The 26676-nt window shown below is 34.1% G+C and overlaps 1 protein-coding gene across 8 annotated transcripts in view; it reads left to right on the forward strand.

The window, feature by feature from the left end:
* Nucleotides 1–26676, forward strand: part of LOC111055726 (glycoprotein 3-alpha-L-fucosyltransferase A) — a 109156-nt gene that overhangs the window by 30450 nt on the left and 52030 nt on the right. For 6 of the 8 annotated variants that reach the window (XM_039433604.1, XM_039433609.1, XM_039433610.1 and 3 more), the window contains 2 exons: nucleotides 17819–18061; nucleotides 23949–24251. In XM_039433604.1, coding sequence (XP_039289538.1) covers nucleotides 17849–18061; nucleotides 23949–24251 — 516 coding nt within the window. In that variant the 5' untranslated portion in view covers nucleotides 17819–17848. Of the gene's footprint in view, nucleotides 1–4285; nucleotides 4345–17818; nucleotides 18062–23948; nucleotides 24252–26676 lie in introns of those variants that run through there. The other 2 variants (XM_039433611.1, XM_039433607.1) reach the window with 2 other exon arrangements.

Raw genomic sequence — 26676 nt, forward strand, 5'->3', positions numbered from 1 at the left:
TTGAAAACGTCATTGGAATATCCACGAGTTCATAGTATGTTGATATTCATAGAGTACATATGTTGAGTTGATTATTATTTCACATTATAATATTGTATCATTGAATCAATGAAATAATAATAATCATCAACTAATATCTTGAATTAAATTTATTCTGGAATAATAAGAAGCAACCAAGCTAAAAATGTCATTAAATATTCAGGTTATCTGCTATTGAATGAATATACTTTGACAAGGCACATATCACCCATTATCAAATCGCCTTCACTAACGGATCAAGTTTCCAATAATTGGAGGATATTGTTATCGCATGACTGAAAAACGCAACTTGACTTTTCAAATTGCTTTTTGAACGTGATAAATTAACGGCACTATCCTCTAGTGGAGTTGAAATTGGATAACTTTCTTCATTTCCTGATAAAGTGAAACGACATTCTTCCTCAAATTGTATACAATACTGGAGCTGTGTGTACAATTGTATGCAACCTATCATGAACAATTGTAGTGTCATTGAACGTTAGTTTGTAGCCTATGCAACATTGCTGGTGGAATAAACTTCTATAGACAAAACTAATTGAGTGTGTAACAAAATTCTGGAGAAGTTCGTGATCTCTATGAGTAATATTTTCCTTTTTCCTAGTTATGAATTGTGAATTGTGTTCTCGACTTTGTGAGAGTTTCATGAGTTCTAGTGCAATCAAAGGTTCATAGGAATTACAATCAGCATTCTCGTTGTAAGGTACAGTTTTTCAATAATTTCATATTGACTAACATTGCGTTGAATTATGTGAGCAAATCATAATATTCCCCTCTCATATTTTGTACTAGCCGTCAGGCTCGCTTCGCTCGCCGTATCCATCTAGCCAGGGGGCTCCGCACCCCGGACCACTGACTGGATCGTCCAAGAATGAGATCAGCTCGCTTCGCTCGCCTGCATTTTTCATTTGGGCATTTTTATCATAATTATGTTAGGATGATCCAGTCGGGGGTCCACACTAAACGTCTGACTAAACGGATATGGCGAGCGAAGCGAGCTTGACAGCTAGTAATATAATATTCCCAGAAATAGCTCTGATTGAAGTAGCAGTGCCCAATCAATTTTTCCGCGATAAATGCATTTCAATCTTCAACTTGGTGCCAACCTAACAAAGTCAACTCAACTTAATGCCAACCTGACAAAATTATTAATTTAGTTACCAGTTAACAACTGTTTCGAAGAGGTACTCTCTCCAGATTATAGTTCTATATTAACATATGGTATGGACATTTTTCAATTATAATTAAGAGAATAAGAAGACATGCTAAAAGACGAACTTTAAACCCTTAAAAACCACCCTTAGAGTTAAAATATTGCCAAAAGATTTCTTAGTGCGCCTCTAAAGGGCCAACTGAACATACCTACCAAATTTGAACGTTTTTGGTCCGGTAGATTTTTAGTTATGCGAGTGAGTGAGTGAGTGAGTCAGTCAGTCAGTCAGTCAGTCAGTGGGTGCCATTTCGCTTTTATATATATTTTGTATTGTATAAAATTCGTAAATTATGGAATCAATTCTTTTTTTCTATTGAAGCTCCAACTATCAATTGAAAACCATTGCTAGAAGTGACTATATAAACTTCATTTGAATCCGGTTTTCATCCGATGAACCTCAAATTCTCTATTACTTTATTTCCAGCCCTAATTCTCATTTGGTACCAAACGTAATTATTGGAAAAAAGTATACAAGATATTTATTTTCCATTTGATTCAAAATATTCCTAATAACTTGATTCAATGAAATTTATTTGATCAAACTATTCATCCACTTTGTGATCATATTTAATGACTGAAAACTCTGTGATGTGACAAGACTAAACCTATTGCGGACTATGTGTAACCCTATCTAAATTTGGGAGAGGAATAGCACAAGGTTACCTTATTTTTTTCTCTCCCTATCATTTTGATGATGCACTTATTGTATCAATGAATGAATAAATAAAATGAATTCGGAGATATCGATGGAACCAAGGGTGACCAATCCAGTTATCATTTTTCATCTTCGGAAGATTTCCTCATGTGTGAAACACCTACTTTAACTATCTTTGAAGATAAGGTTTATTATCAAGTTATTTGTGATTTGGAAATTTTATTATTATGGTAAATTTTTACACTTTCTATAATCGTTGAATCAAAGTGCATAGCTGTTTCACATACCCTTCAAGTTATAACATAGAGACCCGGTTGCACAAAATCCGGTTAAATTTTAAACGTGATTAGTTTCACGAGAACCAATCGGAGAAGGCCTTTTTGATAAGACTGCTTCTCCAATTGGCTCTCGTGGAACCAATCACCATTAGAATTCAACCGGCTTTTGTGCAACCGGCACAGAGAATTCTAAATTCAATATAAGATGAAATTATGAACCCAATAGAGAAGGTGACAATTTCAGATGTCAATATCAAAGTGACTCTATATAATTTCACATGCGTGAAAACTGTTAAATTGAAAGATTAACACTTATAAGGCCTCATGCTGTTATCGTCTTTTCCCACACGGCTTCGACTTTCAATTAAATTGAAGATGCATTCCATATAAATCGATTTGCCAGTCCTCTTATAATAGTGGAATCAGTTTAAACTGCTAGTAATATCCCCAAATGACATCAATGCTCCATTGCGAACAGTTCAAAATGACTCTCACTATCGTAGTTGAATAGATTGAAGGGTGCAGACAATAATACATCCTCAGCTGATTGACAATTCTAATAAATCATACTTGTGCCTATGGTGAGTTGTCAATTAAAAGGGTTTGTCATTCTTTTGAAATTAACGATATTCCAAATGCATCCGACTATCTGAATTGGGTGCATCCTGTTCACTCTTTCCCTCTCCTTCCCTCTTCCTCTCTCTCTTTCTCTGTTGAATACTAATTGTGAGTTTGGTTTGTGGCATGGAAATAATTGCATGTTGCAATGATCCTCAAACTCTTTCTTGAACTTTAAGTTTTTAATGCAACCACTATCATCTGATGCCGTCTAATATTCAATGTCATACAATCCCAATAGATTTTGACACCTCTTCACATAGTTGTGTTTTGTGGCAGAGAGGATGTGGAGTCCTAACTTCGCCCTTTTTTTCTTCTTCTTCTTCCTCATCATCTTCTTCATCAATGTAATTAAATCAATCAATCGATATCTCGCTCTCTACTAGAAAAATGTGATTGTTGTAATCAGTCATTGGAGGTGCATTCTTATAAGTCTTAATTTATTTATTTGAAAATTTTCATATATGAGGGCACCAAGAACTACATCCCATTATTGTCCTCATAACGCACACTGAGCAGTACAATTTGAAAAATACAAATGAGTTTAATGACAGATAGTTGAAGATAGAATTCATGGAGTTTGTGGAATTCCATAACACGAGTTTACTATCACAACTAGTTATATAGAAATGGAATTCAATGAATTCATTGATGCTAGATATTCTAGTTTTGGAAAGAAAAACATGTCAAGATACACTGTTTTATTGTGGATCGATTCATTTCCGATTGTGAATTTATTGATGAAAATTTTACAATGCGTTACATTGAATCCTTTTGTATTTAACAATGATTCAACACATTACCAACAGTTGTTATACTATTTTTACTTAATAAAACATATATTTACAGAATTATTTCTTCAATCTTCTCTATTCAAGTGATAATAATGTGAAATATATGTTCTATTTTTGGTTTTGAAGCATTTGAATTTGAAAAGTTTCTTCGGGAACATATTTTAAGGACTGAAAATTTTGTGAAATTAAGAACTACAAGACATCCTATATGGGACTATGTGTAACCCTATCTAAATTTGGGAGAGAAATAGCACAAGGTTATCTAATTTTTCCTCTCCCTATCATTTAGATGATGTACTTATTGGTATGAATGAATGCAGAATAAAGAATTTTCATGTATTTTTTGTCATTTTCCAAATCTTCACAGATTTTATGTTTATCAGTTTTTGGAGCCACAACCAAAAATTACGTTCTCTAGATTTCATCTATCATGCTTGTATGCTCGCTGAATTGAGAAGGATCAAGCGTAATTAATTGTGTTTCGAGATTGAGTGGTAGAGAGGACTTAAAAGTCCTAACTCCGCCTGAGTTCATTTTCATTTTCATTGTGTGTCTGAAATAACAAGAATTTATTTAACGCCGCTGTTTTATAACGAATGATACTGCGCATGTCACCTATCATATTAAATTACACCGTAAACTCCGGGGCCGTAAAAGATTTCAATTTGATAGTCTATTGTTAGTTGATTGGGAATTATCTCTATTCTGAGTTACTGAAGTCACTTCCGAGCATCTGGTTGCATCAGTACTGTGAGTATCTTTGATTTTTCAGTCCGATAATGTTTGTAACATTTATAAATTGTCCAATATTAGATGGTCTTGAGTGCAGTAACTATATAACCAGTTATATAAAAATAGAAAGAAAAATACAAATCTCAGTACTCTTTCTAAATATAATTTTTGTAACAGGTTGTGATTAAATAATTCAAAAAGGGTACTGAGATTTTTATTCCTATTTTTATTACAAGTAGCCCTATACAGAAAAGAGATAATCCAGTTATATAGTTGCTGTAGTCTTGAGTTATTTTGTGAGAGAGTGTCATATTTTTATTGAATAATGTCATATTCTTCCCATTTTTCCATTCCATTATGAGTTTGGTTTTAATTATTTGATGTTGAAAGGGATATCTTCACCATCTTTTCATTTCAAGGTTTCAGACATCAATAACTTTACTCATAGTGCCGGTTGCACAAAACCCGGTTGAATTTCAATTGTGATTAATTCCAGGAGAACCAATCAGAGAACCCGACTTTTCAAAAAAGCCTGCTATGAATGGTTCTCGTGGAATAAATCACGGTTAAAATTCAACCGGCTTTTGTGCATCCGGGCCATTAGTGTAATGAACTTTGAATTTCTCATTATTAGTTGTAATAATATTATAAATCTTCACTTGGAAATTTTTGTCCACCCACAGCTGTTTTAATCTTTCAACTCGAGAAATCAAAAGATTAATGCTGAATTGATTCAGTATGTGTTATCTTCCATGGGAGATCATGAACTCTCATTGACTATTATAGATAATTTGTGTGAAAAAATTATTAAGAATTTTAAGTCTGGTACATTCGATTGATGTATTCCATTATGTTCATCCAGGCAATTAATTACTTCTCCAACAATAGCACTGCGAGATCCACTTGGTTATTTTTTTTTCTTTTTTGAATGTTCGTTTTTGGCTTTCTGATTTCTTGATTTTGTTTTCTTACTTCTTGAACGTATTCATCCTATAATAAATCATCAATTTCAATTCACAAAAATAATTTTACTTCCAATTCAGTTCTGTTATTTACATCATTTAACGAGAACTCAAACGCTTAAGAATGGATAATATATTAAACATTAAAATAGAAGTTCTAGCCTATATCATAAAGAAACAATAGCGTAAGTAGATATCCCATGGTATGGGATGTTTATGTCGCAACTTTTACTGTTATCTCAAGCCGATTATTGTCGATTTTTACTGTTTTTCTGGGGTGAGATTGTATGAACGGCACAATATGAGCGACTACCTGTGTCACACAGCTTCACGGGAAAGAACTATGTGGACTATCGGCTTGAGATAACAGTAAAAGTTGCGACATAAACACCCTATACCATGGGATATCTACTTATGTTATTGCTTCTCTATGGATAGACCCTCTCAACTTAGATCCTTCGCAATAGTCCCACTCTATGACATCCTTGTAGGATAGTCTAGCCGACTAGCCCACTTCAAAGATCAAAGCTACATGTAGGGATACTTGAGGGCTTGACATTGAAAGGTCTCTTGGAATCAAGGGTAGATACAGTACCTTCGTGAAATCTTCCTAGATCCCTCTATGTCTATATCCTGTGTTTTCATTATGAGACATATTATGCTTTATACTCATACAAGGTGAAGCATGTCAGTCAGCATATCAGTAGATAAAGTATCTTCCTCTACTTGAATTCCTTACTTTCCGTGTCTCATCAAACAAACTCATTGTTAGTTGAGATACTCTAAGAAAAACCTCACTGGAAATAATATGAAACTAACTTGAAATACACCATCCTAGAATAGTTCTAACGATTCAAACAGTTCAAAGAGATTACAGAACTTCAAGCATGATCCACTCAAATGCTAAAGATGAGAAACATGATCGTAGCAAACTCAAACAATCACGAAGTAACTCATTACGCAATAATATTGTGTCTGAAACCGCTCATCATTGATAAAGTCGGTATTACAACTTGCACTGAAGAATCTTCCCACATTCAGGAATTTGACATTTACCGTACGTGATACCGGGCACCTCCACCAATAGGTACCTATTACCAAAGACAACTGAACAAGTATCAGTATCTTTACTCTATGCTGTTACATTGTTAACTGCTTAAAGTAATAGTAAATAACTCTTTAGCCGCCCTCTAAAACCCATTACCGACGATATCAATAGTCGTTCATCTGAGTCCACCGCACGTTGGAAATGTAGTTCTGTTTTGTAATATAGTTACATTCTCTTGAATCTGTCAGCATTGGTAGAATGGGATGTGTTGCTGCTATTTACTAGTAGTTCTGTGAACAGTAGACCTCGCGCTCAGTAAGTTACATTGACCTGTTGTTATGTTTTCTCAAAAATTAATATATAATTTATCAATTTAAAATGTCTAGAAAAAGTCCTGAATGAACATAGTGCTTTCTGTCCTATCGTACCGTGACGTGTCGTCCCGGAATGTGAGTGTGAGCGCTGCTATCAGGTCTGGCTGCAACTGTCTACAACGTTGATCGAAAGATACATTTTCAAGATGATCGATGTTTTTTAATGGCTAGTGTTATAGTCAACTGTCTACTAACATTGATGGAAAGATACATTTTCCTACAGTTACCTTGAATAGTGACCATTCCTGCACTGATTACAGAACGCGAAGAATCACTTTTCCGCTCTGGTGCGCAAAGTATTACTTTGCATACTGTTAATCTTGCAGCCCAATCAGCCGTTGGCATTGTTGGCGTGTATTTTGAATGCGAATTTGTTCTATCTATATTTTTTTCTGATTTTCAAATAAATAAAAATGAGAACTCATTGAATTATACATTTTGAATATTATTAATTATTCATTATTTCAAATACGAAATAATATTCTCGTAATATTTTTTTCATTCATAAATTGATTGGTTGAAAAATTATTTAGAAATTAAGATCTACTCAAAACTATTCAAATTTTCTAATTGATTAGATTAATTTAATTTTTAATTTGAATAAATTATCGATTATTAATTTTCAATTGGATTATCAAGTTTATAATAAATAAAAGTTTTTATTAATAAGAAAATTATACAGACAAACATTTGATGGATTTCAAATACGAAATAATATTCTCGTAATATTTTTTTCATTCATAAATTGATTGGTTGAAAAATTATTTAGAAATTAAGATCTACTCAAAACTATTCAAATTTTCTAATTGATTAGATTAATTTTATTTTCATCATTTAACGAGAACTCAAACGCTCAAGAATGGATAATATATTAAACATTAGAATAGAAGCTTTAACCTATATCATAGAGAAACAATAGCGTAAGTAGATATCCCATGGTATGGGGCGTTTATGTCGCAACTTTTACTGTTATCTCAAGCCGATTATTGTCGATTTTTACTGTTTTTCTGGGGTGAGAGTGTATGAACGGCACAATATGAGCGACTACCTGTGTCACACAGCTTCACGGGAAAGAACTATGTGGACTATCGGCTTGAGATAACAGTAAAAGTTGCGACATAAACACCCTATACCATGGGATATCTACTTATGTTATTGCTTCTCTATGGATAGACCCTCTCAACTTAGATCCTTCGCAATAGTCCCACTCTATGACATCCTTGTATGATAGTCTAGCCGACTAGCCCACTTCAAAGATCAAAGCTACATGTAGGGATACTTGAGTGCTTGACATTGAGAGCTCATTGGAGAGAGGTCTCTAGGAATCAAGGGTAGATACAGTACCTTCGTGAAATCTTCCTAGATCCCTCTATGCCTATATCCTGTGTTTTCATTATGAGACATATTATGCTTTATAATCATACAAGGTGAAGCATGTCAGTCAGCATTTCAGTAGATAAAGTATCTTCCTCTACTTGAATTCCCTACTTTCCGTGTCTCATCAAACAAACTCATTGTTAGTTGAGATACTCTAAAAAAACCTCACTGGAAATAATATGAAACTAACTTGAAATACACCATCCTAGAATAGTTCTAACGATTCAAACAGTTCAAAGTGATTATAGAACTTCAAGCATGATTCACTCAGATTTCAAGATGAAAAACATGATCGTAGCAAACTCAAACAATCACGAAGTAACTCATTACGCAATAATATTGTGTCTGAAACCGCTCATCATTGATAAAGTCGGTATTACAACTTGCACTGAAGAATCTTCCCACATTCAGGAATTTGACATTTACCGTACGTGATACCGGGCACCACCACCTATAGATACCTATTGCCAAATACAACTGAACAAGTATCAGTATCTTTACTCTATGCTGTTACATTGTTAACTGCTTAAAGTAATAGTAAATAACTCTTTAGCCGCCCTCTAAAACCCATTACCGACGATATCAATAGTCGTTCATCTGAGTCCACCGCACGCTGGAAATGCAGTACTGTTTTGTAATATAGTTACATTCTCTTGAATCTGTCAGCATTGGTAGAATGGGATGTGTTGCTGCTATTTACTAGTAGTTCTGTGAACAGTAGACCTCGCGCTCAGTAAGTTACATTGACCTGTTGTTATGTTTTCTCAAAAATTAATAAATAATTTATCAATTTAAAATGTCTAGAAAAAGTCCTGAATGAACATAGAGCTTTCGTACCGTGACGTGTCGTCCCGGAATGTGAGTGTGAGCGCTGTTATCAGGTCTGGCTGCAACTGTCTACAACGTTGATCGAAAGATACATTTTCAAGATGATCGATGTTTTTTAACGGCTAGTATTATAGTCAACTGTCTACTAACGTTGATGGAAAGATACATTTTCAAGATGTTCGATGTTTTTGAACGGCTAGTATTATAGTCCACTAAACAGCTGATTTATGATGAATAATTGTATAGTCTGATTTTTACTCTAATATTGGCGTATGAAGGAGGCTCCTTTTTCCTTTTATATTATCCTTGAAAGTGCAAAATTTCCAAAAACCTTGTATATACGTCGACGCGCAATTCAAAAAGGAACATACCAGTCAAATTTCATGAAAATCTATTACCGCGTTTCGCCGTAAATGCGCAACATATAAACATTAAGAGAAATGCCAAACCGTCGACTTGAATCTTAGACCTCACTTCGCTCGGTCAACAAGGACTGCTGACATTTCAAAGTGAATCTCACTTGATTGAAAACATTCTCTTAAAACTGACAGCATCGGTAGAATGGGATGTGTGGCTGCTATTTACAAGGATTACTGACATTTCAAAGTGAATCTCATTTGATTGAAAAACAGTTTAATTTTTTATTACTAATCAAAAATCCAAATTGAATGCTGTAATTAACCCCGAAGACTTCTGCTACTGAGTTTTCACTTAGCTGTTTACCCTGTTGTCAATATTTGCAGTAGCAAAAGTCTTTGGGGTGAATTACAGCATTCAATTTTGATTTTCGTTTAGTAATAAAATTGTTGATTCATTGGCATTTGAATAATTGCAACTTCTCTGTAATTTCCATCTGCAGTTTAATTTTTGTCACATTCATATTTTAATGTGGATGTGACAAAAGTAAAACTGTTTTTACAATTACAGAAATTCCACAATAATTATAAATTCTAATTCAACGAGAAACACTTGTTTTGTTCAGTATTCTACATGGTAAAGGCCAAATACCTCGTCAACTTATGCCGACAATATCACAATCCAGTAATGATAATTACTATTGGACTATTATTAAAACCTTCATTATTGCTATTTTTGTATTCTCAACTACACTAATGTATTCTTGATATCCCAATACAGTGGTGATTAATAGAGGATAGTTGTAGATGAACCAAGATTACAGTTAATTCTATTTGGAGACTCCTGTCTCAGTGATTCGAATATTGCTTGAGAGGCTAGCTAACTATATTAGTGTTATAGGCTAGCACAAACTCTTCTAAAAGGCTATTTACCCATGTATACTACATTATTGTGTAGACTCTATACTGAATATTATCTTATAATATAAAGATATAATGTTATCAGCTATCACAAACACTTCTAAAAGACCACTTACCACTGTCTATTACATTTTTTTTTTTTTGCTGAGGTCGATGCCCACATCAGCTCTAGGCTTGTGCGTAGCTTATGAGGTGGATAATAATGAGAGATGGAATGAGATGATAATAGTGGATTTGAGTGAAATCTTCAATTTTTTTTGCAATTGTGAAGGAAGATTTTCGTTTGGATTCGTATTTGGGAATTGATCAATCTGATAAATTCAAAATGAATTGTTGTAGATACACTTTTTTGGACTCAAAATTGTGTGCGAATTAAGTTATCATTTAAGTTACGTAAGTAACATACCCTCTAGACTGTTTATTCCAAATTAAGGTTTGAAACAGTTTTGGGCAAATGCCTGTTGTTTTTACCTGGATTGTATTTGCATATGAATAAATGAATGGACTCATAGTTCTAGGTGGGTTCCGAACAACCGGGAAGTGATTGAAAAACTCATGAATTATATTTAGAGGGGTTGGCTCTAGCGGTCACCCTTCCAACAGTAGTAGCAGGAGCATGATTCTTAACTTATCTAAATTATAGCTTATCAGCGCAACCACTTTGTCAAAATATCCCTTAAATATAATTGTGTAGACTGTATACCAATTATGATAATGCATATTATGATGTATTGATAGAATGTATTTACAGGCCTACTGTACCATACTGAAGTACCTATGAAGGTACTATATCATAGATGTGAATGCTTCAATACAATAAAACGTATTTTGAGTTTAGAAAACTTTCATACCGTTTAGCAAATCTATCACCTATTTCTCAGTTCAATCTCTTCTGCGATATTACTATAATATTATCATCTTCAATCATCATTTTTAATCATAATTCTAATAACCATCAATCCACATTGAGTCTATCTGATTAATTCCAATATTATTGATTGATTTATAACATTAAAATTCTAATTTGATCATTATAGAAATCTAATTTTATCTTCTATCAGAAATGAGCATCTGTTGATGATTGAGTTATCAATAGAAACTTCTTCTAGCGGCCGGTGTTGGAAGAGAACTGAAATTGCAAATCTTCTTAACGCTAGACCACGTCTATTGAGAGTTCAATCATGCACCAGTCTGTCATAAGCTACACTGCATATTTAGAAGAATAGAAAGCCTGATTAAGAAGCACTACTTGAAAATCCTAAACACGTATTTCTCCTTGTAGGCGTTTTCAATGCCAAACCGAGCAATAAGTCTTTGCTTTCAACAGTCTAACATTCTATTTGTGAATTTGCGCTGTTCATTAGTTGCAAATTGAGCTTCTTTAGAATTTCAAGAATGAAGAATGAAGGAAAACATAATGTTGAGGAATGAATCACTGAAAATTTTGAGTATCACATAGTAATGGCAGTGAATAACCTGTGGTCATTACCTTGTCTCTTACATACAGTATTACATTTGAATATGTTGGGATTTTTTTCCGTGAATCATGAAATGTATTGAATATTTCTCTTGAAGGAATAAAATAATTGAAGATTGATATTTTTCATGATTATGTATTAATTATCCAATCTTTTCGAGAAAACGTGTGGTTTTTCTTATTGCAAATGGTATTCTCAACATATTAGTGTATAACTATCTCTCAATTCTAGGTGTACCGTAAGTAGTGGGAAAATGCTAGCAAATTTACTCAAATGCTTAGCCAAATTTTAGTCAAATGAAGCAACTACTCACTTAATAAACGTCATCATCAGAGCACAAGTGAAATATTTTTACTTGAACTACAGTATTAGAACAAGTGTAAATTTACTTGATTTATTAAAAAATTAGTAATTTAACGGCTTTAAATTTCTCAAAGTAGTGAATTATTTTTCAAGTTCTCAACCTTTTTTCTTTGGCGTATAAATTAATTTTTCCTCCACCTACTGTCAAAAGTACTTACTTTACTCCCTGAAACATGATACTAAAGTGTCACTTTTTCGCTCTCGGTACTAAAAAATAGAAAAACTCCCTAGGGAGTAAAAGTGACTCCATTTAAATAACATGGGAAGCATCTCTATTTTAAAAACGTACATTTGGAATAGGTTAGAAGGTCTAAGCTCAGATGAGGAAGCATATAGAGTAGTCATTAAACCAACTAAATTCAATACCTCAACCAGACATTTGATCGATATATAGAATTTATGTTTGTATGCTGAAATTATTATTACAAACTTCATATCACTATACTAAAAAAAATGTATATATTTTTTTCTTTTATTCCATGTTATTCAAAATATCATCCAACGAATATTACTTATTAACTAATCAAATTTGAAACGGGAACTTCATCATAGCTGTAGTTTTGGCTGTCATTGTTGTTACAACTTTAGCCGACAGATAGTGCTGTTGGAGGAGAACTGTGATTACAAGCCAGCTGTTTCTGTTTACTTTATAGATTATGTTGTAACACATTGTTTGGTCACATACGTTTTTAAAAATTATTTTATTAGCAGTTTTTATAAAAATGTAGGTGGAGGAAAAATGTTGTGTATATTACGATTGAAAAATGTTTTTTCTCCCTCAGGAAAATTGTTGCCCTCGGCTTCGCCTCGGGCTTCAAACTTTTCCCTCAGGGAGAAAAAACAGCACTTTTCACTCTAGATATACAAATAACTATTATTTCATTCATTAACCTTCCAATTAAAAATAATCAATTAACTTTTCCTGGATCAAAAATTATGTGTTTAAACATTGATGTGATTCATAACCTAATTTGCACAATAGGAGCTTTTGATCAAAATTTGGTAGAGAAATAGTACAGGATCAGCCTAGTTTTTTCTCCGTGATCATAATAATATTATGATGACAGTATATTGTACAATTAATGGATAAATATATAAATATTCTCATCATTATTTATATTGTTTGAAATAGTAGCGATCATTAAAGTTCCAATTGTTGCTGGATACTATTATTATTCCATAACACCTAAAAATCTGTGCTAAAGTAGGTTTTAAAGGCCAATACTAGAAATACTATAATTTAATTCAATATTCACCGTATCTTAACATCAAAAGCAATGCATGAATGGATGAGTAAATAAATTGTAAAATGAAAGAGAGGATGAACTAACAAAGCAGTCGTTAGGTCATGTCAGAGGCCCTGAAATTCATCAGTTGCGACCTGAAAACTCTGACACCAGACCTGAGCCAGCCAGGTCACTCGATATTATTATCATTAACTGAAAAATCAATGGATATATCAGTGAATTCTGATTCTAATTTACTCATTTTTGAATTGTGAAATATAAATATTGAGAGGCACTGTTTACTTGAATCAGCGATGAGTTGGACTTTGAAGGGTTAGATAACTTGAGATCATTTGAAAAATATTTTTATTCTCCGCAAGTGTTATGTAGGCCTACTTGATGGAATAAATAATGGATAAATTCATAGGCATGAATGGATAAATGAATGGAATCCCTTGCCACATGAATATTTCCCAACTTTTCTCATTCCACCCCCAAAAAAAGTAGTGGACTTTGATGATTAATTACATTAATTACATCAATTACACGTTAATTAGAAGTGCCAGTGAATTGACGCCAGCTTTCATAGTAGCATTACCAGATTTGTATAGAACTTTCCATCTGTGTCACTTGGTCATCAAGATTATTCCATGTATAAATAAGAATAGAAATCTAAGTAGGCTACCCTTTTTACTTTCCTTGCACTATTCCTTGCCCTATTACCATAGGTAAGGAAAGTATTGTTTTCCGAAAAAATTAAGGTACCCCAATTTCCAAATTTCTATACGTTTCAAGGTCCCCTGATTCCAAAAAAGTGGTTTTTGGGTATTGGTCTGTATGTGTGTGTATGAGTGTATGTGCGTCTGTGTACACGATATCTCATCTCCCAATTAACGGAATGACTTGAAATTTGGAACTTGAAGTCCTTACACTATGAGGATCCGACACGAACAATTTCAATCAAATGCAATTCAAGATGGCGGTTAAAATGGCGAAAATGTTGTCAAAAACAGGGTTTTTCGCGATTTTCTCGAAAAGGCTCCAACGATTTCGATCAAATTCATACCTACGATAGTCATTGATAAGGTCTATCAACTGCCACAAGTCCCATATCTGTAAAAATCTCAGGAGCTCCGCCCCATCAATGCAAAGTGTGATTCTAGATTCACAATTATCAGGCTTCAGATACAATTTAAACAAAAAATTTCATATGGAAATGATTGAGCATAAAAATCTCCACAATTAATGATCAGTAACATTTTCCCCTAAAATTGAAAATAAGCTTTAAATTCGAGAAATCGTGATTATTCAATTGCAAATTATTGTTGATTCTATTAAATCATTCACTATGAAGAGATAGCAGACCTCATGTGTGTCTCCAGCGTTATTGCCCTGTCACCAGCTGGCTCAAATCTTTGAATAGTAGACTTGTGATGCGCGGGAACACTAGCGTCAGGTGATCAATTTTCGTAACGGCAAGGAAAGTTGTGTGAGTGCGTCACACCAGATTTTTTAAAATCGTTTACTCACATCATGTAGTGGCTATATTAAGTAGCATCATATAGCCGAAACATGTTGTGAGTAAAGAATTTCAAAAAGGGTACTTGAACTTCTATTTTTATTCATATTTGAGAGTAGCCCTAAGAAAAAAAACAATTAATTCCATATCGTATTTTTTTGTAGTAGAAGATAACCTATTGATCAACTTTCATCTCTTATTTCTTCTCCCATTGATCATTCAGATTGACTTTGTGTGTAGTCTACTATATACGTGAAGTTGAACAATTTGCTAATCAACTGCCTAGCATTTATATGAATTATGAGAGCCAGTCATCCATGCACCTAACATGAGATTCAACTTTATACTGTCAGTATTCCTCATGGTTAACATCAATGCTTCCCATTGGCCTAATGCTGGCAACTGTTTGTTGGTCGGACTACACTAACCCAATCCAATTATCCTAAGCGATCGGGCGAAACTTAATTCGATTTTCTATCGTTGAATCAGACAGACTTTTTCCGTGATCTGCTATCGTAGTCAACATTGAAAGTGAAAACTGAAAACAGGCTATGCAGCTATGGGTAACGGAACAGCCTTGTTGTTTCCAATGACCGAGACTTCGGCATGAACTGAAGAAATAATAATGCAATTATCGTGACCGTCGTTGTACATTGTAATAGGAAGCACGGACTCGGTTTGATTCGGATCGGACTAATCAGTCTAATTCAATATCAATATGCTGTACTAGGAAAGAGAGAGGAAGCGGAATAGAGAGAAATGGTGAGAGAGAAGCAGAGTAAGAGAGAGAAATGGCGAGAGAGGAAGAGAGAGATTGATTGATTGATTGATTCTATGCCTTTATTAGGGCGGAGTTAGGACTCCTGGTTCTCTCTGCCACACAACCCTTTACAGAAGAAGAAAAATTTACATTAAAAACAGAAAAAATAGATTACATATTATGTAATAAGATTACATAAGATTAATATAAGTAAATAAAACTCTCAGTCAAAATACAATTACATATAATAAAAGAGAATTTTAAACTTAATTTATTAATACAATATTTCAAATTCGACTAAATAGATCATATAGGAAAACCTATCAGAAATGGAGAAATGAAGATCTAATCAAGTTGCCATTCACTCACACATGCACACAAAATAACAAAGTGAAAACAAAGATTTTACAAAGTATAATAATTATCATAAGACAATATAAAATGAAATATTGTTGTATCTGTAGTTGCATAAAGGTAAAAATGAGTCAAATTCATGTAGATTGATACAATGTAAATGGACAATAAAAATAAAGCTGACCCCGACCAAAACCTAATCTTTGCCACCAGATCCCAGCCAATTCAATACTGCCACGCCAAACAGAGCTCGATCACCAATACTCTTCACAGTTGGAGGCAACAGATTCCAGATCCGGCAAGCTGATACATGGGATGATACATAGATGTTCTAAGGTTTGGGATAACTAATAGTTGGGAGCCCTGTCTGGTACCTCTCACACTACGATCCCCATTAAAATCAAATTTATGAGCTGAATAACCTGAGGTTTTTACATGCAATAGGTCATAAAGCAGCATCATAATGTGACACTCCCTTATTTGCTTGAGCTTTGGCACATGTAGTTGTTGGAAAAATGGGGTGATATGATCTTCTCTTCTTAGATTGAAGATGAACCGGATGCAATAGTTCTGAGCCCTCTGCAGTCGCTCAGACAAGGCCACAGTCATGTCATTGATCACAATGTCACCGTAAGAGAAGTATGGGAAAATCAATGACTTAACCAGCATCACTTTCACATGAAGTGGAATGAAGTCACTAACCTTCTTAAGCGAGTGGATACCTGCAAATACCTTATTACAGGTGGTGTTGATTTGTGTCGTCCAGTCGAGTGTTTTGTCTATTGTCAGTCCCAGATTTGTAACAAAGTCACTGTAATTCAAATTTTTGTCGTTTATTTTGATGTATGGTCCATTATCAAAGTTGAAACCTCGGCGAGTCATGAGTTTAGTGTAGCCAATAATTATTGCCTTGGATTTCGTTTCGTTAATTCTAAGTCCATGTTTCACAGTCCAGTCCGTAAGAGTCTCAAGTTCACTATTCATATTGTCAACTGTAGCAGTAAAGTCGTTCAAGTCAAAGTGGATGTATAATTGCAGGTCATCGGCATAAAGGTGCTGTTTGCAGAATCTGAAGATATTGGTTACATCATTAATATATATTGTGAGAGCCATTTTGTGAGAATTTTGGAATTGACCTAAGGGTCCTTTTTAACTAGTTTTCCATAAGGAACGGACTCACCGGTTTTAATTTAAGCATCGTCCCCAGACAGCAATCCTCCGGTAGAGCATTTGGTAGTCTTCCGTCCGCCAGCCTTCTTTCACACGCGTATTCACTAAACCGTTTAAATCACTTCGATTCTCCGCACACCTTTACAATTGCGAGTTCCGAGAAGTCTAGGAGAAGACTATATATATATATACTGAACAAGAGAGGCCCAAGTACAGACCCCTGGGGAGCGACCCTCCCTAAAATGTGATAGCCAGATGAGAACCCATTGTACTTTACAGATTGTCACCTGTGTCACCTGTTACTCAGGTAGGAACCGAACTCACTACATGAGTGGAGAACCCCAAATTCCTCAGTTTTTTCAGCAGGAGAGGGTGGTAGAGAGAGAAAGAGAATGAGTGAGTATATAAGAAAGAATTCCTGTGCTATTGAAGATGTGGTCAACACTATCTAGATGACACCATATGGGTGTTGAAACATGTATTTGTTTAATTTCAAAAAAAAAATTGTGATTGTGATTTTGACTAGCCTACATATTTGTATTCTCATCGAGAATAAATATCACTACATCTCACAAAAACCCTGTGACTAGAATATTATTTCAATTTTGACACTTCTGTAATGGAATTGGAAGTAATAGATAGTCTCTGAGACTAGTACTTTGATGACAAACTGGAAGAAAAATCCCAAAACAGTTCCTATGACAATCTCAATTTATCATTATTTTTTTAACAATATTTTTTATGGTTATGTTTCAGGGAATGAGGAAAACATGACGTAGGCCTGCCATGTTGCCACGTTGCCTGTACCTGCGACGTTGCTTTCTCTATGTGATCGGCTTCACGTGTTTCATCTTCGTCATTTCCAACTTTCGTCACATCAGTCACGATGCCACCAACTCGTTCAAGGAGCGTCTCAAGAGGCCTGACCTGTCAGCCAATGGGGGAGTCACAAGCCCGCCACAACAGCATGCCCTGCTCAAATCTGTACTGCAACAGTCGGTCAGTACATTAAATAATTTACATAAATTTTACATTAAATTAAATTACATGAATATTATTCAATTCAAATCGATTATACTCTAATGATGGGACTTGAGTATTAGAACATCGTAAGAAATAATGCCTTCCAATGCATGAATTCAATTAATTCGAGTGAAAACTCTGATCTTTTCTAATAAGCTCCAGTATAATCCCAGAAACAAACAGGGGATTGTTACACTGTATTTTGATGAGATCTGAAGCTTATTTGCATTGAGTGCTGTATAAATAAATAAATAAAAAAAACTAAAACTACTACATCAATTACAGAAGATATTAGACAGTCTACAATTACAATAGATCATATAAACTATAAATAACCCTCTAGCACCCGCATAGAACATGACGATAACATGAAGAGGTGATAAATTGTTGACGCCTAGACATTCAAACATAACCAACACTCAATACTCAACTTAGAATTCATAAACTTCCACCATAGAGAAATATAGTGAAAGGAAGTTCTGTACCATCTTATTATAATTTTTTCTTCATAGTTCCATGTTGACAAAATTCAGTGCCATGAGCAAAGTTGAAGCTACAGCTGATTTTCATGACTGGGTTTCAGGAAAGGATTTAGCTAGTACATTGGTTGAGTTCACCCCATATATTTCAATGTTACCATGGAAGCATGACATGATAATTGAGACAATTAATTATTATGATAGTTATTATTGACATTGATAATTATGTCAGAATTGATGAGTAAATTTTGGATTTATTCTAAATCTATAATATGTAGTCCATCACTCATTGATTATTATCTATAAAGAGAGGGATAAAATACAGTTTTGAGTTAACCAGTTGATTCTCTCCCAAGAATTATTGACTCGATTTTGCGTTTGTGTAGATAAATGGAACGAAGTTAAACAGTATAAATTCCATGGGCTTATGTATCTTAGTAATTTTTAGTTCATTTTTATTAATCTAGTCATGTTTTTATAAAGTGGATTGATTTAGTTTATTTTGTGGTGAGGTAAAAGACTTGACATAAACTATTTATTATGCGCAAGATAAAAAAAGCGTCTGTGGACACGTCACGGTCTTTTTCTCATAAGAAAATTATTTTTAAGAACATGAAGAGTATTGATATAAAACCTACGTTTTACTTCAATACTTAGGTTATACATTCATTCAATATCCATTCAATTCATACATCAATCATTATGGAGAATACTCATAAATTTTTCCTCATCTTTTGTTGAGAGTAACCGATATTTTGAAACTCATTCATTCTACATAATATTGAAAATAGAGCTGAATATTTTCCAATAACGGAAGAACAAGGAGCTTTTCTTTGCCCCTTTGAAGGCAGTTGGCGCATTACTGTATTTTCTCTTAGAAGTTAGAGCTCACACACTCTGAGTTCGTAGGATAATGGAAGAAAGTTCTTAAGGCTCAAGTCCCAACACACGTTTGCACTTAGAAAATGAAGCAAGAATTACTTATTTCCATCTTTCCATTTAGTGATTACTTCTTCAAGGACGGTTTCCCCATCCGGATATCCAGTCAATGTCTTAAATGAATAATTTATTATTCCTATATCGATTCATACTAATAGATGGAAATGCTTCCATGGGTGAACCTCGATTGCCTTGACAATGGTTATTGACTATTGTGTTTTTCTAACATTATTATTACAGAAATCTAATGGTGGTTATTAACTGATTGACTTGATGGCTTTTATCTCCTCTGACATCATACTGTCAGTTCGTACTGCTTATTATAATAATGTTTTCACTCCATATTTAATTGTATATTAGTGAATTTAATATACAATTCGAAGGTAATATAGAAGGTATTATACAATATAGAAGGTGATGTGGTGAAAAATTATCTAGAGGCTATCGAATATACTCGAGACTAACAGAATAATTGTTTTCATATTGATTAGTTTGTGATAGATTGGATCCTTTTTATTTAACTCCCATTGATCCTTATTACCATAGCTACCTCCAATACATATTCTAATAATACATACATCTAATAATATTGGAGGTCGCTATGTTTTTACTTATTACTCATTGATCCTCATTACCTTCTTATTGGTTGACTTGTGATTGGTTGAATTCAAATTTTACAGTTGTCGCAAAGATAACCATACTGCTTCTCTTTTATATTAGATTAGCTAGTGTTTGGTTATATTCCCTCAACTTCAAAACTATTCAACATTCTTCATTCTTACAGTCCCTTACTTAACACCCATTTTTGCTCCATTGTTATAACTGCACAATCACTATTTTGACATTGGTAGCTGTTACTGTCTAGTTCGAATTTCCCCTTGAGCCGTTGTCATGACGACTGAATTGCTGCTCTCCCATTGGCTAGCATGTGATTGGTTGAGTTCTCCGTTACTCAACTCTCATTGGCTGTTGTCGTGATGAAGCAATCGCTATAGTTTATGTGAAATAGGTTGAGACTTGGCCCTCCATCCGAAGAAATTACAGGGTTGCCAAATCGTGTAAAATTGCAACTTTCTCAAATTTCCAATTCAATTCAATTGATATAAAATGATTACGTTTTACAACGTCTCATGATTCTGAGAGAAGTGATATTCAAAATAAAAACAAATCTTCGCGATGTTTCCAATTTTATAATAAAAGTTAAATTTCCTTTTAATCCTTCAACCCTGAAGCTTTTTTAGTACTACTAGGATATCGGGGATGATATTCTACATCCAATTGTCTGACGTTGAATTGGAAATTTGACAAAGTTGCAATTTTGTCTGGGGACACCCTCTGGCTCATCCTCCAAATCTACGTGGTTTATAAATTTATTAATTTTTTACATTATATTTTTCACATTTTACTACATTTTTTCCTATCAATTACTCATTCTTAACATTAAACTAACCTTTTATTATTATTATCATTATTCTACAACTTGAGACCATTACAATATCCCATATTGGTCAATCTGTTGGGGCCCGCGCCTGTTTCTTGTGGATTAGTCATCGTCATCCAGACAACAGGTCTGCGTATCAATACCCTATGACATAGTGCTATTAAACTCAATCACCATCAGATTATTGTAACTGTTGCTTTTGTAATATCTGGTATGATATTATCAATTTACCATATTATCTATTTAAAAAAAGTCAATCCCTATTAACGTGAATGTTTACAGAAATCTGAATCATCCCTCGGAATCTTCCAAACGTATTGGCAATCCGAAGAACTAGTCTTCACACACAGACCTCAGGTCCATGTGAAGATCATTCCTGAATTAAAGCACTGTCGGGTTCACGACTCTTTCCTGATAAGTTATGAATCTCAATCATGATTAAAATACTAGGTTGTGTATTTTTTGAAAACCACTTTCTTTTTGATTTAACTTAATTTTTTTGTGTTTTTTATTGTACAAAAATATTATTCTCATGTATGAGTTCTTGTAAGAGTATGTAGAACTGACAGCAGATTGTAAATCTTATTGTTTTGTTTTCTATGAGGAATAAAGAATTTTTTGAATTGAATTGAATTGAATTTTCACACGATTTGGCAATCCTGTAATTTCTTCGGATGGAGGGCCAAGTCTCAACTTATTTTACACAAAATATAGTCTACAAATTCCTATTAGGTTTCTTGTGATTAGTTCAGAGATGAACGAAATATCAAAAATAAAGTACACTTCTCTTTTCTCTGGTTGAAGTCTACCTTTGGCAGTTGCCATAATATTGTCACAGTTCATCACGGTATAAAGTAGAAAAATTATAATTCTTAGGATGCTGATTTTCTATCAAGTTCCTACAGAGATTATTACTATTATTAGCGTATGGCTTGGATCGTGGGGAGTCCCGGGGTATTTCGACTTCGCCGTCATAACCACAATCTCCCATGACGGAAAACTTTGATAAAAGTTAATCTTAATTTTCACATTGATTTTAGAGAGGCAAAAACAAGAAAAACACCAAAATCACTAATCCAAGTCCGGAAAATTTCCTGTAATGTCCTATAGAGAAAAACGTATTGAAAACACTCCCCTAACTGAGTGGCAAACTTCAACAAGCCTTATGTTAACGACTCTTGCAAATGTCAACGAGTTAGCAAGAAAAGGGTGGAATTGATCTAGAATCTTCTCGCACCTCGCTATAATTATCACAATAAGGTTCCTTTGACAAGAGCTGTATTGTTTTCCTTTGTTCAATTATGTGTAAAATTGACATGAATCGATTTAATGCCTGATTAAGCTTGTACTTTGTTACGTTTTCCCTGAGACCTGTTTCACAAAGGATAAGTTGACATTATTGGAAATTAGATCTTATGTACTGGTGAACGAGAAATTTTCTTCTTGGAATTTTCTTGTTCATGAATACTGGAATATTAATCTCGTGGAAAAATATTCTTCGATTCTTGAATTCTTGAGAGATTCTTGAGTTTTCAATAGATTCCGAAATTCTCGTAGATGGCTGGTGATAATAATAATATCGAGTGACCTGACTGGCTCATTTATCATAACGAAAATGAATGACAATTTTTCATGAACTGTTTACAAAAAAATAAATTTTTGATGAAATGAAAACATTGATTCATTGTAGCCTACACACACAAAATACACGTACACAATTCAAATAACAGACTGACCGAAAACTAGCTCCTCTCTGTCCTTTTTTTATTGAGGATGATGCCCTTTAACTTGTGCGTGAATAATGGGAAGTGCGAGGGTTAGCGTTATGAGATGATCAAACGTCCATGCCTGATCGAAACATTGTTACATTGAAACATATTTTGTTCTTCATGTAGTTAGATCAATCAAGAGTAACATCTTAACCAGATGGCTGGTTATACAGCAATTCTATCTGTAAAATATTGCTAGATAATACATTTTACACACTCGTGATACCATTTCACATTTGGTAATTCATTTAGCATTCAAATAGCAATGTTGAATGAAAAATTCTAGAATTCATTGCTAATAGGTACCTGAAACCTGGTTATACATCAAATACCAGTTTGATCTAGCAAGATAATACAGTTTACCCACTCCTGACATCATTTCATATTTTATTGATCATTTTCTTTACAAGAAGCAGTGATAGATAAATATTCCGCATTAGAATCATTCAGATTATTATTGACAGACACTATTCTTTTCTATAGGATGCCCTATGTTAGGAATAATGACAGAGTGGCAAGTGTAGGTTGTATGCAGTCAACATAGCCCGAATTAAAAGCAATAAAAGCTAGAGGAAGGTTCAATATAACTTCAAATAGAACTAAGATAACTTCTAATAACTGTTCTCCTTATAGAATAACTAACAACTATATTTTTGTAAATTTGCATCACTTATTGAGAAAATGAATGACTTCCAGGTCTTATTCCGAATTGAAGAACTTAAATTTGATCTCATTTAACTCTAAATATCGGGGCACCGAGCTGCGCTCGTTATTTTTATTGATAAACAGAACACAATTCTCTAAAATGATCGTATTTATATTTCACAGCTGGCTAATGGCTATACGGTCGTCATCTTATGAATTTCGGGGTTACGATATTTTGATTTTTAACATACTCACTTTTTTACTATCCACAGCTGTTTCAGCCAAGGATGAATATCCTTTTAATGTCGTTCAGCGAGCTCTCAAGGATGAGACCTAGTGCAATCGAATCTTTATATCATAAACCCACTATGTTCCAAATTTCGTGAAAATTGTTAGAGTCGTTTTCGAGATCCGTTAAACATTAATAACCAGATATAAAAATAACCAGATAATATAAATAATACAGAAATTGCTCACTTAATATAATAGGATACTGAACACTAATATTTTGAGCTTAACTCTAATTCTGAACTCTATAGCTGTGAACGAACCTATTTGACTCTAATAAATTCTGAACTCAATTCTTCCAGAACTCAATACTGCCGGTGGAGGAGCAAGAGATGACACTGGCCGAAATAATGGAAGACGTAGCGACCGGCGACTATCGCGTGCAGTCGCGCGACCAGCCGCCCGCGCCGAAGAAAGCCGACAACGTGGACCGGCCGTGGTACATGAAGGGCGGCGTCAGGCGACCGCAGCCGGTCACGATCAGTCGCAAGACCGGGCGACGAGTCGCGCGACTCTGGCCGCAGGAGGAACCCGGTGGCGATCGCGTCACTAACCAGCTCATGTTTGTGCCTCCCGATAATGGCAGGAAGATTCCCAACAAAAAGGTCAGTTTCTCTCAAGGTAATAAATTAATAATTGTATCACAAAATTGATCTGAAGATTCCTAACAAAAATGTCAGTTTATCTCAAGGTAATAAATTAATACTATTATCACAAAATTGATCTGAAGATTCCTAACAAAAAGGTCAGTTTCTCTCAAGGTAATAAATTAATACTTGTATCACAAAATTGATCTGAAGATTCCTAACAAAAAGGTCAGTTTCTCTCAAGGTAATAAATTAATACTTGTATCACAAAATTGATCTGAAGATTTCTAACAAAAAGGTCAGTTTCTCTCAAGGTAATAAATTAATACTTGTATCACAAAATTGATCTGAAGATTCCTAACAAAAAGGTCAGTTTCTCTCAAGGTAATAAATTAATACTTGTATCACAAAATTGATCTGAAGATTCCGAAAAAAATTGAAATTCAGGAATACAGGTAGACCAGCGTAGTTGGTTCATGATATGAATTGATTACGTGATACGTGATACGTGATATGACTGATACATTATTATTATTATTTCTCCATTTTCTTCTCCTTCTTCTTCTTCTTCTTCTTCTTCTTCTCTTCTTCTTCTTCTTCTTCTTCTTCTTCTTCTTCTTCTTCTTCTTCTTCTTCTTCTTCTCTTCTTCTTCTTCTCTTCTTCTTCTTCTTCTTCTTCTTCTTCTTCTACTTCTTCTTCTTTCCCTATCTCTCTGCAGCTTCCGCAGCGTTGGGAGATGGCCCTAGATTCTTCCTTCTTCAACAGAGTAGTTGATATAAATCTTTATATTATCATGATATTATCTTTATATCTAGTTATAAATTTGTCTTTTCCGTTTTTTTTCCTTTTACCCTACCTTGGCCGCTTCAATATGTTCTGACGTATTTGAATACGTTCTTTATTTTCAAAACTCTCATATACCTTCTCTGCTAGCTTCTCTGATTGTTGTTTAGAAGGTGATGATGTATTGGATATCCATGTAATGAAAATGACTTGATAGGCCTATTATCAAAACCACTGGTTAACAAACCATAGTTTCGGTTGTTACACCACTATTGAAATCTAGTAGCTTTAACATTGTTGCTGAATTGTTGTTTTCTAACGGCTCTCGTTACCATATTTGGATTACTTGGTCGCGTCTTGTCTCGGCCAATGGCAGTACAGCTCAATCTTCATTCGTCAATAGCTAATGACCAATCGTAGAACGCCATCCACAGTTTACCAGTGATTGATAATGGAACTAGTTTAGATTGATAATGAAACTATAGTATAGTTAAAAAGAACTGAAACTAGTATCTCAAATTGTTTAAATAGAACAGTGACTTTGACAATATAAATTTTTTTTCATTCGAGATCACGATTTATTATCGAAATTTGAACTAAGTAACGGACATGATAAAGGAGTATAAAGTATAGGGATACGAGAGAAGTTTGGAAAATATTCTTGAAAAATAATAAATACCTATTTTCTTAATTTTATGGCCTAGAACGCGTCTGAAGATTTTTAAGACTGTGAAAAAATCTGATTGTCATGTACCTGATTCCTCAACTTTGTATATTGAATGATGTAATATCTCTTGATTTATTGATTCATACAATAAGTACATCATCAAAAATGATAGCGAGAGGAAAAATAAGGTAACCTTGTGCTATTCATCTCCCAAATTTAGATAAGGTTACACATAGTCCGAAATAGGTTAAGTCTTGTAGTTGTTCACTTCACAAAATTTTCTGTTCTTAATTTTTTTACAAAGTAGATTTTCAGTGATTGTGAATGCATTTTCAATGCATTTCAGCAACATTATGATGCCTTTTCAGTTTATCTCAACAATAACATTGTAGGAGACTGCTCAATGAGAGTATAGCTTGTAATGTAGCTGAATGGGATTCAGTGTATTAAGTCTGTATAACAATCAGCAACCACGGAATGTGGATTACAAAACAGCAATTAGGAAGCCGACTTACGTCTGAATAATATAAGTCAGTCAGACAATCTTTTATCGTTGCAGACAGTGAAAGGTTCTCTAAATCATGCCGAGAAATATCTAGATCATTGTGCTGCTTATAAGGCATGCTGAAAGTCAATAACAATCGCACAAATCAGCTGATATGTCATTAATGTGCACGAAGTTAGTTAGCTGCATTCCTCTCTGTAAAAGAGACAGTGATAGGAATAGAACTCCAGTTCATTCTTGTTTGAAATGATCAATTTATTTATTATATCACTTTCCTTGCCCTATTACCATAGGTAAGGAAAGTATTACTTTCCGAAAAAATTAAGGTACCCCAATTTTTAATTTTTTTTACGTTTCATGGTCCCCTGAATTTTATTATTATCCAAATTATCCAAATCTTTGTTTAAAAGTAGACTTGAGATGCGCGTCAACACTTGCGTCAGGTGAATTTCCATAACGGCAAGGAAAGTTGTGTAAGTGCGCCACA

The sequence above is a fragment of the Nilaparvata lugens genome, chromosome 7 (genome assembly GCF_014356525.2).
Source record: "Nilaparvata lugens isolate BPH chromosome 7, ASM1435652v1, whole genome shotgun sequence".
Classification (NCBI taxonomy): Eukaryota; Metazoa; Arthropoda; class Insecta; order Hemiptera; family Delphacidae; genus Nilaparvata; species Nilaparvata lugens.